The sequence below is a fragment of the Aquarana catesbeiana genome, linkage group LG12 (genome assembly GCF_042186555.1).
Source record: "Aquarana catesbeiana isolate 2022-GZ linkage group LG12, ASM4218655v1, whole genome shotgun sequence".
Lineage (NCBI taxonomy): Eukaryota > Metazoa > Chordata > Amphibia > Anura > Ranidae > Aquarana > Aquarana catesbeiana.
In genome coordinates this window covers 137,320,019-137,337,009 of record NC_133335.1, presented here as the reverse complement: position 1 = coordinate 137,337,009, position 16,991 = coordinate 137,320,019, and the positions used below count along the sequence as shown (strand labels likewise).

Sequence of the window (16,991 nt, the reverse complement as noted above, 5' to 3'; positions counted from 1 at the left end):
CCTATAGTATACACTGGAACACCTGTGTGGGCCCCCTAATAAAAATGGTGTTCTGGTGTCCCACACTAGTGCTCCAGCGTCCAGATGTGAAAACAGCTGCTGAGTGTCCTCTCCTTACACAGAATCTAGTTTGCATTTCATTCTAGTAACAAACCCATCTACACAACCAAATATTTTTTCATACAAGTAGGCCCTAAAAAATGTGGGCAAATGCATATGGCCTAAACAATGGTGTTTTATAGGCCGAAAGAAAAATGTTTGATACGCATGAATAATGTGCCCATGAACATGAAAGTTGCCATTTTAAACTGTACAACACTTAAGAAAAGCACATGGAGCAGCACGAACGTAATAAAGACAAAAAGAATAGGAACACAGCACAACTACTTACTTTTTTGCAGCACTCTCCGGATCTTTCTGTACTGCTCGGGCTCTCTTAAATTTCAGGTCCGACCACCGCTTCCTGAGCTGATCTTTCGATCGTCGTAACCCGAAATTCCGGTGCAGACTTTTGACCACTTTCGCCATGATCTTGGCCTTTCTGATATTGGGGTTGGGGTAAGGTCCATACTTTCCATCATAGTCGGCCTTCTTCAGGATGTCGACCATCTCCAACATCTCACCAAAGGACATATTTGATGCCTTAAATCGTCTCCTTCTGGATCGGGACGTTTCTGGATCCGGGCTTTCCCCCTCCTCCTCCTCGTTTCTATAATTAGCACGCACCTGCTCTGACTCTGCCATGTGCTCTTCACCCACTGCGCCAAACGAAAAAGGCCGGGGAATAGACTAGAAAGAACGTCAGGGGCGGGCGGAGTTACACGCATGCGCAGTGTGTATAAAGCGTAACACGCGTGCGTAGTACGTACGATCTGTGAGCGGAGGAAGGAGTATCGGAGGCGCCGATCGTGATAACGAAGGTAAGAGCCAAACTTGGGCCTATACTACTTCTAGATTGAGGCCTATATTGTAACTAGATTAGGAGAGTTTTGCCTGACATTAGGGTTTGTCTTGTGTTGTGTCTTGCAGTGAAAATGGATATCTTGAAAGATACCGACTTTATGGCAATCTTCATAGATATGTTCAGGGAGCTGCCTTGTCTTTGGGAGATAAACCACCCACATTATAAGAACCAAACAAAGAGGAAGGCAGCACTGGATCAATTGCTGGAATTTGTGAAGACGGTGATCCCCACGGCAGACATGACCTATTTGAAGATCCTAATTGGTGGCCTGAGGAGCACTTATCTAAGGGAGCACAAGAAGGTCCAGGATTCCCAGAGATCCGGAGCAGCAGATGACATCTATGTCCCCAGGATGTGGTACTATGACAGGCTGCATTTTCTGGCAGGCCAGACTGAACCCAGGTCATCACTCTCCAGTCTTCCTTCCCCCCCAGCTGAGGCTTCTGACGCCCAACCTGGGCCTTCCAGGCAGCCACATGTGGAGGAGCCCAGCTTGAACCAGGTATAGCATTCCTCTAAATATTTCTGCTTGTCCAATCAATGATGTTAACTAGATGTTAGTTTGGAGTACTAATTTATGATTGTGATTGATGATGCAGAAACTAAAACCATGTCCCTTTTTCATACACAGGGAAGTCTCAGCCAGGAGGTGGCCGGGCCGAGCAGGCTGCCTGATATCCAGGTCCCTCCCCTACACCCGCAAAGAGAAAGTGGCAGGAAGAGGAGTACCCTGGAGGAGGCTGCCATAGGCCTCTTTTGGAAGGCTACAGAGGCCCTGACAGCCCCCCACACTGTGGAGGAGGACTTTGCTGGCATAATTGCCTGTAAAATGCAGCGGATGGAGGAGGGCCAACAACTCATGTGTGAGTCATTAATTTTGGAAGCTCTCAATAAGGGGTTGAGGGGCCAAATAACATCTGCTACCCACATTTGTGACCTCACACTTGGTCCTCCTCCTCCTCCTCCAGGTCCTTCTACTTCTCCTCCTCCTCCTCCTCCTCCTCCAGGTCCTACTAGTCCTCCTCCTCCTCCAGGTCCTACTCCTCCTCCTGCCACATCTCCAACAGCAGAGCCACAGCCGGGAAGGAAGCGTGGAAAGAAGACCAGAAAGTGATGACCTGGGTTCAGTCTGGTCTGGCAAAAGATGCAGCCTCTTGTGGTACCACAGCCTGGGGACACAGATGTCATCTGCTGCTTTCCGGATCTCTGGGACTTCTGGACCAGACTGCACTCCCTTACATATGGACTCCTCAGGCCACCAATTTTGATGTTAAAGAATTGAGGTCTGCCCTGGGGGTCCAAGGCTTCGCCAATTTCTGCTGTTTCTCCAGCATTGCCTCCCTCTTTGTTTGGTTCTGAGCCCTTAATAAAGGATTTTTGGTTTCAATTATACTCTCCTATGTGTGTTTTCCTTCAAAAAGGACAGTTTGTTTGTGAGGATTCAGGTACATTTCTAAAGTACAATGTGAAATTAACAAGGGACACCAACACCAAACAATCTCCAAGAGATTAAATAATATAAGATATCAATGGTGTTGTGGTAACTTGACACACAAAACACACACAAAAATATTCTGGAGTAAAACTAAAAATAAAATAAAACAAAGATTAGCCTTAAAAAAAATACAAAACCTAAAAAAAAAAAAAAAAAAACAAAAAAAAACAAAAAAATATTTTTGTCAGATGTGACAAATCAAAATATATTAAGGGAATCCCGATAAATAATAAAGAAAGAAGTTTGTGAGAAGTCGGTCGGAATTGACGCGATCGGATTTTGTTGTCGGAAAATTTTATAGCCTGCTCTCAAACTTTGTGTGTCGGAAAATCCGATGGAAAATGTCCGATGGAGCCCACACGCGGTCGGAATTTCCGACAACACGCTCCGATCGGACATTCTCCATCGGAAAATCCGACCGTGTGTACGGGGCATAAGTGTGGTATTTGCATTTGGAATCTATTGCTGTGAACCTACATCATGCGTTCAAAGGAGCTGTCCATGCAAGTGAAACAGGCCATTGTAAGGCTTCAAAAATGAAAAAATCCAGATAGCAGCAACATTAGGAGTGGGCAAATCAACAGTTTGGTACATTCTGAGGAAAGAAGAATGCACTGGTGAGCTCAGCAACATGAAAAGGCCTGGATGTCCATGGAAGACAACAGTGGTGGATGATCGAAGGATCCTCTCTATGGTAAGGAAAAACCCATTCACAACATCCAGACAAGTGAAGGACACTCTCCAGGAGGTGGGCGCATCATTGTCAAAGTCTACAATGAAGAGAAGACTTCACAAGAACAAATACAGAGAGTTCACCCCAAGGTGCAAACCATTTCTAAGCCTAAAGATTAGAAAAGCCAGATTAGACTTTGCCAGAAAACATCTACAAAAACCAGACCAGTTCTGGAAAAGCATTCTTTGGACAGATGAAACTAAGATTAAAGTGTAGAGAAGGCTTGGAACAGCTCATGATCTAAAGCACACAATGTCATCTGTAAAACGTGGTGGAGGCATGGGCATGCATGGCTTCCAGTGGCACTGGGTCATTGGTGTTCATTGATGATGTGACAGTAGCAGCCAGATGAATTCTGCAATGTTTAGAGATATACTATCAGCCCAGATTCAGCCAAATGCAGCAAAGTTGATTGGACGGCACTTCACAGTACAGATGGACAATCGTCCAGAACACACTGCAAAAGCAACCCAGGAGCTTTTGAAGGAAAAGAAAGAAGTGGAATTTTCTGCAATGGCCGAGTCAATCACCTGATCTCAACCCAACTGAGCATGCATTTCACTTGCTGAAGGCAAAACTAAAAGGCAGAAAGACCCACAAAGGACAACTTAAGACAGATGCAGTTAGAGCCTGGCAAAGCATCAGAAAGGAGGAAACCCAGTCTTTGGTAATGCCCATGGGTTCCAGACTTCAGGCAGTCATTGCCAGTAAAGGATTCTCAACAAAATATTAAAAATTAACATTTTATTTATGATTATATTCATTTGTCCCATTACATTTCAGGGGCGGCACAGTGGTGTAGTGGGTAGCACTCTCACCTAGCAGTAAAAAGGGTCGCTGGTTCGAATCCCAACCACGACACTACCTGCCTGGAGTTTGCATGTTCTTCCTGTGCCTGCGTGGGTTTCCTCCGGGTACACCGGTTTCCTCCCACACTCCAAAGACATGCTGGTAGGTTAATTGGCTTCTGTCCAAAATTGGCCCTAGTATATGAATGTGAGTTGGGGACTTTGGATTGTGGGCTCCTTGAGGGTAGGGACCGATGTGAGTGTGCGATGTATGTGTAAATTGACGGCGCTATATGGGTACCTTAAATAAAATAATAATATAATAGATGAGCATCTTAATGAGATGCAATGTACAGGGACAGGGATAATTGTAGACACGCACGCTCACTCAGGTTGAACTGGATGGACTGGTGTCTTTATTCAACCTTACTAACTATGTAACTATGTAACATTTGAGCCCCTGAAAATGGGGGGACTGTGTATAAAAATGGTTACAGTTCCTAAAATTTGTACTTGATATTTATGTTCAACCCCTTGAATTAAAGCTAAAAGTCTGCACTTCAAATTAATTTGGATTGTTTCATTTTAATTTTATTCTGGTGGCATACAGAGCCTAAAGTATGGACATTGTGCCTGTGTCCAAATATATATGGACCCAACTCAATTGTTAGGAGGGATCCATACTGCTGGAATGAACATGTATTGCTGGGTAAGGGCTATAATGTTAGGGGAATCCATACTGCTGGGAAGAATTTGTATTGCTGGGTGGGGGATATATTGTTAGGAGGGTTCAATACTGCTGACTGAGATAGCTAAACTATATTACCAAAAGTATTGAGAGGCCTCCTTTTACACACACACACACAAACTTTAATGGCATCCTAGTGGTAGTGCGTAGGGTTCAATATTCAGTTGGCCCACTCTTTGCAGCTATAACAGCTTCAGCTCTTCTGAGAAGGGTGTCCACAAGGTTTAGGAGTGTCTATGGGAATTTTTGACCATTATTCCAGAAGCGCATTTGTGAGGTCAGGCACTATTGGACCAGAAGGCCTGGCTCGTAGTCTCCGCTCTACTTCATCCCAAAGGTGTTCTATCAGACTGAGATCAGGACTCTGTGCAGGCCAGTCAAGTTCCTCCACTCCAAACTAGCTCATCCATGTCACTATGGACCTTGCTTTGTGCACTGGTGTGCAGTCATGATGGAACAGGAAGGGGCCATCCCCAAACTGTTTCCACAATGTTGGGAGCATGAAATTGTCCAAAATGTCTTGGTATGCTGACGCCTTAAGAGTTCCCTTAACTGGAACTAAGGGGCCAAGCCCAACCTCTGAAAAACAAACCCACACCATAATCCCCCCTCCACCAAATGATTTGGAGCAGTGCACAAAGCAAGGTCCATAAAGACATGGATTAGCGAGTTTGGGGTTGAGGAAATTGACTGGCCTGCATTAATTAGAGCAGAGACTGCGAGCCAGGCCTTCTCATCCACATCAGTGCCTGACCTCACAAATGCGCTTCTGGAAGAATGGTCAAACATTATAGTTACATAGGTACATAGTTACATAGTTACATAGTAGGTGAGGTTGAAAAAAGACACAAGTCCATCAAGTCCAACCTATGTGTGTGATTATATGTCAGTATTACATTGTATGTCCCTGTATTTTGTGGTCATTCAGGTGCTTATCTAATAGTTTTTTGAAACTATCGATGCTCCCCGCTGACCACCGCCTGTGCCGCAGACACACTCCTAAACCTTGTGGACAGCCTTCCCAGAAGAGTTGAAGCTGTTATAAAGGTGGGCCAACTCAATATTGAACCCTACGGGCTAAGCCTTAGATGCCTTTAAGCGGTTTCCGACCGGCTCATGTCTATTTACTGCGGCAGAGTGGTACCGCTGGGCGAAACCCCGTATGGGTACGTCGTACCCTTTAGGTGCTGCTAGGTGGTCCCGGTGGGCACGATCGCCGCTGGCTACCTACGAGCACGTAGTGTAAACACACTACTTTACACTATTTGTGCGTAAACACACAAATCCCTGTTCTGTCAGGGGAGAGGAGACATATCTTTTGGTCCTACTGAGTAAGAACAATGATATGTCTCCTCCCCCTGTCAGTCCTATCCCCATACAGTTAGAAACACTAATGAGAGAACACATTTAGCCCCTTGATCGCCCCCTAGTGTTAATCCCTTCCCTGCCAGTGACATTTACACAGTAATCAGTGCATTTTTATAGCTCTGATCACTGTACAAATGTCAATGGTCCCAAAATATGTCAAAAGTGTCTGATCTGTCCTCCGCAATGTCGCAGTCCCAATAAAAATCACAGATCGCCGCCATTACTAGTAAGAAAAAAATATATAATAAAAATGCTATAAATCTATCCCCTATTTTGTAGATGCTATAACTTTTTCGCAAACCAATCAATATATGCTTATTGTGATTTATTTTTACCAAAAATATGTAGAATACATATTGGCATAAACTGATGAATAAATTTGTTTTTTTTGTTTAGATTGGTGGATATTTATTATAGCAAAAAGTAAAAAATATTGTTTGCTTTTCAAAATTGTTGCTCTTTTTTTGTTTATAGCGCAAAAAATAAAAAACTGCAGAGACGATCAAATACCACCAAAAGAAACCTCTATTTGTTGAGAAAAAAAGGACGCAAATTTTGTTTGGGTACAATATTGCATGACCACACAATTGTCAGTTAAAATGGCGCAGTGCCAAATTGTAAAAAGTGCTCTGGGTATGAAGGGGGTAAAATCTTCCGGGGCTGAAGCGTTCATATGCATAAAGTTCATATAAAGGCAGGTGTCCAAATAATTTTAGTAATACAGTCTATGTATTGCTGAATGGTTGATATATTTTTGGGTGAAAGTCATTCTGGTGGCATTGACATGTATTGCAGGTTGGGGGTTACATTGTTTGGAGGGAACTATACTGCGTGGATTGACATGCATTGCTTAGTGGGGGATATATTGTCAGGGAGGAAGCCATATTGCTGGTATGAACATGTATTGCTAGATGAGGGTTAATTGTTAGGAGGGATCCATACTGCGGGGGTAGCCATGTATTGTTGGGTGGGGGATATAGTGTTAGAAGGGATCCATATTGCAAGGATGGACACGTTTTGTTGGGTGGAGGATATATTGTAATACAGGATCCATACTGCAGGCATGGACATGTAATGTTGGGTGGGGTACATATACTGTAAGGGTCGGTTCACACTGAGGCAGCATGACTTGCAGCGCGACTGCCTTAGACGACTTGAACACGACTGCAGCGGCGACTTGCAAAACGACTTCTATATAGAAGTCAGTGCAAGTTGCCTCAAGTCGCCCCCAAAGATGTACAGGAACCTTTTTCTAAGTTGGAGCGACTTGCATTGCTCCGATTAGAACGGTTCCATTGTACAGAAGGGGACGCTACTTGTCAGGCGGCTAAGTCGCCTGACAAGTCGTCCTAGTGTGAACCGGCTCTTAGAGGGGATCCATACGGATTGGTTTGAAATATATTTGGTTAGGGTGGACAGTAAATTCACAATATTTTTAATCTTCAATCTAGATTGTACTTGTTTTTACTGCTTTTTTTTAAAGCCTGGAAGCAAGTTAAATAAAACAAAGCATATTTCTTCTCAGGCCTGCATAAGAAAGAAATAAGGTAACTACAGAAGTAAAAAGTCCATTCCGTCAATGGCAGAATTACCATAGGTGTTGGGAGCATTTACACCTATCTAGTCTTCAGAGGCATTGGAGTTTCTTTACTAAAACTGGAGAGTGCAAAAATCAGACTCACTTCTGCATAGAAACCAATCAGCTTCCAGGTTTTATTGCCAAAGCTTAATTGAACAAGCTGAGGTTAGAAAGGCGATTGGCTACCACGCACAGCTGCACCAGATTCTGAGTGCACCAGTTTTAGTAAGTCTACCCCATTGTGTGGTTGCTGATAGTAGTGAGAACTGATTGTTTGAAATTTGAACTCAGTGTGTATTGTCTTACTAAAAAGGAATCCTGATGATTAGTTTGAGCTGGACAGAATAGGATTATTTTTATATTATTGTTGTGGACAAGTCACTTGAATTACTTAATAGTGGAATTCCTGATTATATGTTTCTGATGCATAATAAAGATGGTTGTGGCCAATTTTAAATGTACATCGTTGTGTGGATTCTCACTACTTGTGCAATAAAACCTCCCAAAATTGCCTCTTCTAATGGTAATTTCTAATGCTTTCCCCAGGCCTAATACTCCAGACCACTCTTCTACATTTTCTCCCCTGTTCCCCATACTCCTATTCTTTCCTTGACATATTCACTATCTCCCCTTTCAGACCTCTCGTCAATGTTTTCAGTTTATTTCTATCTGTTCTCATCCCTTGCTACACAACCTCTAATTTATCATTTGTATTCTAAACTTTATTAATAGGGTCCCAATACACAAAATAAATTAAAATAAAACTATATATTAAAAAAAAAAAAAAAAATACTATCTATCCCAAGAGTTGGCAATCAATAGTTTTCATCTTGGTCCTCATTGCCGAAAACAATTGTTGTTATGTCAGGTAATGTTCATTATGTGTTACTGTGGGTGAGGTAAACATAATTTCTGCACAGGGGCCTCGTGTTGACTTTTCCTCTCTTGGCCTCCAAGGTGTATTTAATCAGGACAGTAAGGGCTAAACTACATTTGTAATCTCACACTATGATTTAATAGTTCATTGGTAATTTGCAGAATATACATTTGAATGTGTTGTAAACAAGGTGACTGCCAAAAGTAGGTAAATTGTTCAGTAGCCTGATAGTAGCCCAATAGGAACACCAGCCCTGTAGTTTAGGCCTAAAAGTTGCCTAGGGACACACAATTGAACTGTCTTTCTGATCTATATATACACAACATCTATATGTTGTATTGACAGCATTCTTGGTTTCTCCATCCCATCCCTTGGGCTACACAGTGGGGGTTTATTGTACTGGTAGCAAGAGTTTGCACAGTTTGGCAAGTTCCAACCTGACTGCAACCATTTTTTTGTGCTTCTCGTATCAGAAAAAAAATACCATGCCAAATTTAAGTATTAAATTGTCTAGGCATCTTGTCCATAACAGCAACATAATGGTTGTGGTTGTAATAGTGATGTTGACACCTGTGGGAGATTGGATTGGGCAAGGTGTGTGTTGGCAGACAGCTAAATAAATTTGTGAGTCATCTTTTCCACACAGTGGAATCTCATTAACCTGCAATTATCATGATGATAAAGATATGGTATATATATATATATATATATATATATATATATATATATATATATATATATATATATATATATATATATATATATGGTTTTGGGGACATGACAGAGCTTTCTTTTGTCAGTATTATCTTCAATACATTATTTCATTTTTCTATATATTATAAAGGAAAAAGGAGCTAAAAAGGACAAAGTTTTAACCAAAAAAATTTGAAACAACCAGTATTATATTGAGACAGTCTACCTAATTTGTGTAATTACAAATTAAATTCTTATTTGCAAATTAAATTTGGGCATTTTTAGTAATAGCACATTTACAAAAATGAAGCTATTGTGCAAACTTCGTAAAATGTAGTGGATTGTGCTTGTAGCTACCAGTGTTTTAGAAAGTTTATATCTTTAAGCAAAAGCATGCAAAACATGCAAAAATCATAAGCAAACAAGGACAATACTCAAAATGATCTCAACAAATATCACTACAAAATTTCCCTAATTAATCCATACCCACCCAAAGAATAATGAAATCACTTTAACTTTATTTCTTTATTTATTTTTATTTATTGGACCACCTTCTTGTTTTTTTTTTTTTAATGGCTAAGCTATCTTTAACCAATTGCGCGGTAAATATATAAAAAACTAATTTCTTTCTCAGTTTAGGCCGATATGTTCTTCTACATATTTTTGGTAAAAATAAAAAATCGTAAATAAGCGTATATTGATTGGTTTGCACAAAAGTTATAGCGTCTACAAAATAGGGCATAGATTTATGGCATTTTTATTATTTTTTTTTTTATTAGTAATGGCGGCGATCTGCAATTTTTAACGTGACTGCGACATTCTGGCAGACACAGCACCAATCAGTGCTATAAAAATGCACTGATTACTGTGTAAATGACACTGGCAGTGAATGGGTTAAACACTAGGAGGCGATCAAGGGGTTAAGTGTATCCTAGGGAGTGATTCTAACTGTAGATGGGATGGGCTCACTACAACATGATAGAGATCACTGCTCCCGATGACAGGAATCAGTAGATGATGTTACTAGGCAGAACATAGGCATCTCCCCATTCTGGCGCATCTCCCCATTCATCTCCCCAACAGTAGATCATGTTACTAGGCAGAACATAGGCATCTCCCCATTCTGGCGCATCTCCCCATTCTTGTGTGAAGAAAATGATAAAAATTTCATATGGTTACAGTGTAGCATGACCGCGCAATTGTCATTCAAAGTGTGACAGTGCTGAAAGCTGAAAATTGACCTGGGTAGGAATTACTTTGGTCTTGGTTGACAGCTTTAACATACTTGAATGTAGCTTCACAATTTATACATACATCATACAGTGGGACTGTATTAAAGAAGCTGATAATCTTAACTCCATTATCAAACTGCTTTTCACATATAAGATAATTGAAGTGAAGTGAATAATCACATTTTTTGAGTGAAAATGTTCAACTCTTTTGGTAAATCGAGCTTATTATCTTAAAGGGGTTGTAAAGGTAAAAGTTTTTCCTCCTTAATGCATTCTATGCATTAAGGTGAAAAAACATCTGACAATACCAGCCCCCCCGTTTTACTTACCCAACCCCTCGAAAGTCCCACGCTCGCTCCCGACATCCTCTTCGTCACTCAGCCTGGCCGTTGATTGGCTCGCGCTGCTGTCAATCACATCCAATGACGCGGCGCACCGGGGGGCAGGGGCGAGTGGCTATGGCCGCTGGCTGTATCACGGGAGAGCGCCCGCAAGCACTCAACACCATGCGAGGGAGCTCACATGAAAGTGTTGAGTCCTTGCGGGGGGGAGCCGAGACAGCCGCTGAGGGACCCCAGAAGACCAGGTTCAGGGCCCTCTGTGCAAAACGAGCTGCACAGTGGAGGTAAGTATAGCATGTTTTTTTTTTGTTTTTTTTTTTAAATAACAAACAACTTTAGTGTTCCTTTAAGCAAAGTGAACATTTTAAACTCCTTTAGTAAATCAAGCTTATGACCTTAAGCAATGCTTTACAAACCATTGCCGGGTTTTGTATGCTGTATTAAAACTCTACTCTATTAAATGTTTATTAATGTTCAAGGTTAGAAGTTGATAATTCAAAAGAAATCTTTTCAACTAGTTCCAGTATTTTTCTTGATAACATATTGGTAACAATATTTCCCATAAAAAGTATAAATATTGCACTAAAAGTATATAACCTTTTAATTTTAAGGAGGTTTCACTAATTTCTATTAAAAAAAACCTAAAAAATCTGACATGCAGATTTTAACTGCATGCCACTCCTAGGTTCAGCTTCTTCTCCACATAATCCCTTTAATTATAACCCCATTATCATCTTTATAATCCCATAGTCTTGTCAGCCTTCCTAAAGGGGTAAAAACTCACAACACAATATCCTGGGGGTCTGCCTAGTAAGAAGGTATTACCATATTAACAATAGCTTCATTGTTCTCAGGATCTAGTCATTTTAAATATAAACAAATAAGAAGCTGATAACAGATGTCGGAACCCCCCTAGGCTAGAAACAGAATTTTAACAGGAACAATACAAAAATACAATACAACTTGAAAGGTAACTTTTTTTTTTACCCATTTACAGCCATTTGTTAGGCTTTGTAGGATATGCACGTGGTATTCTCCATATATTCTGTGAAATTTCTGAGTTATTACTATCATTTGGTGAAATAAAGAGTTACAATTCTCCCATATGTGACTTCATGCAGCATTTCCTTAAAGTGGATGTAAACCCAATGTCATCCTTTCTAAACTACTGCCATAGGGGTTAGCTATAAGGATATACACCTCCTCCTGCATGTATCTTTACCTGTCAAATGTCTCCCCTCTGTCTGTTATGAGATCTGAAAAACTGCATATTCTGTGGGTGGGTCTGTTGTCTGGAGCTCGATGGGTGGAGTCGTGATGTCAGTAGACTCCCCGCCCACCTCTACACTCCCCTTGTCAATATGCATTTTCTCCTGTGTATTTCTAACACTTAACTTCTGCTGTGATCTCTAACATCCAGTGAAAAGACAGGAAAGTAACCACATGACTTCAGCATGCCAAATCATGCTGAGGTGTGGAACAGCCAATCCTTGCAGAGCTGCTGAAGAAAGGAGTGGGGGAGGAAATTAAAAAATAATGCATGTCTTAGGCTAGTGCACGAGATAGAAATCACCTGTCACTCACAGCAAGGGGGAGGATTTGACAAAGTTTTTCTCTGTTTGTCAAGTTTTTTCTCACTGAACAATAAAAGAGGATTGCTCAGAGCTGGATTAACTCTTTGTGGCAAGACTGGGCTCAAATGATAGGAAATCTTATACTCTACATTATGACATCAAAAAAAAAAAAAAAAATTTGGGTTTACATCCACTTTAGGGTGGCAACATGCTTTTATTAGATCTGTCATACTAAAAAAAATGACCAACAATCATATAGTGAAGGGTCTGCGATAATGTATTGTTTATGAATATAGTTACATAGTTGGTCAGGTTGAAAAAAGACACAAGTCCATCTAGTTCAACCAAAAAAAAAAAAAATAAAACTACTATTCCATATACACAATCCTTCACCCACAGTTGATCTAGAGGAAAGTGAAAACCCCCAGCAAAGCATGATCCAATTTGCTACAGAAGGTGAAAAAAAATCTTTCCTGATCCCCCGAGAGGCAATCAGATGTTCCCTGGATCAACTTTACCTATAAATGTTAGTACCCAGTTATATTATGTACATTTAGGAAAGAATCCAGGCCTTTCTTAAAGCAATCTACTTAGCTGGCCAGAACCACCTCTGGCGGGAGTCTATTCTACATTTTCATAGCTCTTACTGTGAAGAAACTTTTCTGCTTTTGGAGATGAAATCTTTTTTCCTCTAGACGTTAAGAGTGCCCCCTTGTTCTCTGTGATGACCTTACAGTGAATAACTCTAAACCAAGTTCACTATATGGACATCTTATGCATTTGTAAATGTTGATCATATCCCCCCTTAATCTCCTCTTCCCAAGAGAGAATAAATTCAGTTCCTGTAATCTTTCCTTATAGCTGATCTCCTCCATACCTCTTATCAGTTTGGTTGCCCTTCTCTGCACTTTCTCCAGTTCCTAGATATCCTTTGAGAACTGGTGCCCAAAACTGAACTGCATATTCCAGATGAGGTCTTACTAATAATGTGTACAGGGGCAAAATGATATCTCTCTCTCTGGAGTCCATACCTCTCTTAATACAAGAAAGGACTTTGCTCACTTTGGAAACCGCAGCTTGGCATTGCATGCTATTATTGAGCTTATGATCTACCAAAACCCCCAGATCTTTCTCCACTATGGATCCCCCAGTTGTACTCCCCCTAGTATGTATGATGCATGCATATTCTTAGCCCCCAAGTGCATAACTTTACATTTATCAACATTAAACCTCATTTGCCATTTAGTTGCCCGATTAGACAGTGCATTGAAGTTGGCTTGTAAATTGGAGACATCCAATCCACTGTATAGTTTGGTGTCATCTGCGAAGACAGAAATTGTATTTTTAATCCCAGACCCTATATCATTTATATAGATATTAAAAAGTAAGGGTCCCACCACTGAACCTTGGGGTACACCACTGATAACCTAACCAATTTAACTGACAATTGCGCGGTCGTGCGACATTGTACAAAAACAAAATTGAGGTCCTTTTTTTCCCACAAATAGAGCTTTCTTTTGGTGGTATATGATCACCTCTGATTTTTATTTTCTGCGCTATAAACAAAAAAAGACTGTCAATTTTGGAAAGAAAAAACAACATTTTTTACTTTTTGCTATAATAAATGTCACGGAACGTCCCACACTCCGCTTGAGTGCTTCCGTCATATACCACTTCCTCCCAGTCTGTATACAGATATCAGATATTCCAACCTCTCTGAGCACAAAACAAGGCGACACTTGCTTGTTGCTACCATGAACTCACTTTATTCAGAACCAGAATACAGTCTTATATGCACAGGAGAAGATTACTCTAACAATACAAACGTAACCTAATTAAGATGAGTAATTAACTAATCCTTTATACAGCCTAGGTGATTGAGACATGACCTTTTGCCCAGACTGAGTTAATTATCACAGGACATTTCTCACAATAGCAGCTCCAATAGGAGTCGTCCCGTTTCCTACATTGTATAGAGGACAATGTCATCAGCTCATTCAATTAACATAAACACAGGTAGTTGGAGCTGATGACACCAGCATCTCCTCACAGGATGTGTCCCAACAGAATGAATCAGTCTTATCAGCAGGGGGCTGCTGGAGGAATCCCTCCTCCCTCTTCAGGGACACAAATCTACAGTAAGGAGTCCCCAACAGAATCAAACAACATACAATATATACACGACTGAGTCCGATTAGTACAGTTCAGACTGGATTTCTAATTCACCTCACAAAGAGTATTGTTCCATTGAAAATCCAGGGCCCATAATCAAAAGGCAATAGGCTTGCATTCAGTCCTCTCCAACAGCCTCTGTCCCGGCTAGGTCTGTCACAATAAATATCCCCAATTTGTTTTTAAAAAACATATTTCTTCCTCAGTTTAGGCCGATATGTATTCTTTTTTTTTTTTTTTTTTTTTTACCAAAAATATGAAAATCGCAATAAGCGTATATTGATTGGTTTGCGCAAAATTTATAGCATCTACAAAATAGGGGATACATTTATGGCATTTTTATTATAATTTTTTTTTTTTTTTACTAGTAATGGCGGTGATCTGTGATTTTTATCGGGATTGCAGCGGACAGATCAGACACTTTTGACACTTTTTTGGGACCATTGACATTTATACAGCGATCAGAGCTAAAAATAGCCACTGATTACTGTATAAATGTTATTGGCAGGGAAAGGGTTAACACTAGGGGACGATCAAGGGGTTAAATGTGTGTCCTACGGAGTGGTTCTAACTGTGGGGCGATGGGACTGCTTGGGGGAGAAGACCGATCATTGTTCATACTTAGTATGAACAACAGATATGGCTCCTCTCCCCTGACAGAACGGAGATCGGTTTGTTTACATTGACAGACCTCCATTCTGTCTCTGTGTGGAACGAATGCAGTTGCCCGACAGTCATCGCGACCGCCGGGCACGCGCATCGGCTCAGTCGTCGCGCCGCAGAGGTGTGCGCACCCCCAAGTGGTGCCTGACATTAATCGCGACCGCCGGGCACATGCATCGGCTCAGTCGTCGCGCCGCGGAGGTGTGCGCACCCTCCAGTGGTCTTAAAGTGGCCGATGTACAGCTACAACGGCTGGCCCAGGGGAGACAACCTGCCGCAGTATAATGATGGTCGGGAAGCGGTTAAACTCTCCAGTATCTTCAGGACTATAGAAGTTAAACTAACAGGTCTATAGTTACTTGGTAAAGACATTGATCCCTGTTTAAATATGGGCACCACATTGGCCCTACGTCAATCCAGTGGTACCATTCCAGTCATTAATGAGTCCCTCAAAATTAGAAACAATAGCTTTGAAATGATAGAGCTCAATTCTTTTAGGATCCATGGGTGAATGCCATCTGACCTGGTGTTTTATCCACCTTTTATTATCACCTTAATATCTCACTGTAAATGTAGTTAAAGTGTTTGTTAAGGTCAAAAATGTTTTTCTATGGTTCCCTCTGGTATATAACACTAAGCTCCCCAGTAGATGTCATTTTAAAAAATATATAAATATATATCCTGTCCCAATCTGATAGTTGCAGGGGGAGGTGCTGGAAAACCCCTGCTGATGTCAGCCGAGGTGAGGAGGGGAGGGGACTGGCGGGCATTCATATAAGCTATTATACTGCATATTTTTAAAAATGACATCCACTGGGGAGCTTCATATTATATAATAGACTAAAGAAGACAAAAAGTTTTTTTTTAAAGCAGGAGGGGAGGATTGGGGAGCTGACAAGCAGGGAAGGGAGGGGGAGTAGGACGACAGAGGGAGACACAAAACACAGAGAGCCAGCCTGCGGCTGACGGAGGCACTTACTCTGGCAACGGTGTCAGGGATCAGCAGCCCTGATTATCATGGTCAGCGTACAGAGGGGAGGGCAGAAACTGGCAGGATCACCCAAGTATTTCAAAGTGATACAGGGGACCAAATTACACAGCACAAGCACTGTGCTGTATGACATCCTTTACAGAAACAGGATAGCTATTTTTTTTTTTTGGGTTAATAAACACTTTCATTTAAAAAATCAAATCAGAAGCCAAGTTATGTGGGACCACCCGTAGGCAGGCCACACAGTATGCAATTTTATTTCCTTTAACCACAGGTTGAAGGAAAGAAAGTTGCTCAATACCCCCATCAACATTCAGCGTTGATAGGAAATCCCTCCCGCAATGCTGTTGTGCTGGCAGGGAGCCTTCCCAGCCTCCCCCACCTTCAGAATATGCATTAAGATAAAAAAAAAACCTTCTGTGTGCCTCAGCCCCCCTAATACTTACCTGAGCCCCTTCTCCATCCAGCGATGTATGAGAGAGAGCCTTGGCTGTCCAGGACTCTCCCTCTATTGGCGCCTGTTGCTGTCAATCAAAGTCAGTGAGCCAATGAGGAGAGAGAGGGGGAGGGGCAGAGCCATGGATCCGTGTCTGAATGAACACACAGAGCAGCGGATCGGGTGCCCCCATAGCAAGCCGCATGCTGTGGGGGCAATCAGCAGAAGGGAGGGACCAGGGGTGCCAGCGAGGGACCCGAGAATAGGAGGATCTGGGCTGCTCTGTGGAAAACCATTACACAGAGCAGGTAAGCATAACATGTTTGTTATTTTAACT

At 41.5% G+C, this 16,991-nt stretch overlaps 1 protein-coding gene across 2 annotated transcripts in view; it reads right to left on the bottom strand.

The window, feature by feature from the left end:
* Positions 1–16,991, bottom strand: part of IFI35 (interferon induced protein 35) — a 216,155-nt gene that overhangs the window by 186,717 nt on the left and 12,447 nt on the right. The window contains exon 2 of one of the 2 annotated variants that reach the window (XM_073608361.1): positions 13,623–13,713. The exons of the other annotated variant lie outside the window; for it this stretch is intronic. Coding sequence (XP_073464462.1) covers positions 13,623–13,634 — 12 coding nt within the window. The 5' untranslated portion in view covers positions 13,635–13,713. The remainder of the gene's footprint in view (positions 1–13,622; positions 13,714–16,991) is intronic. 2 annotated transcript variants of the gene reach the window in all.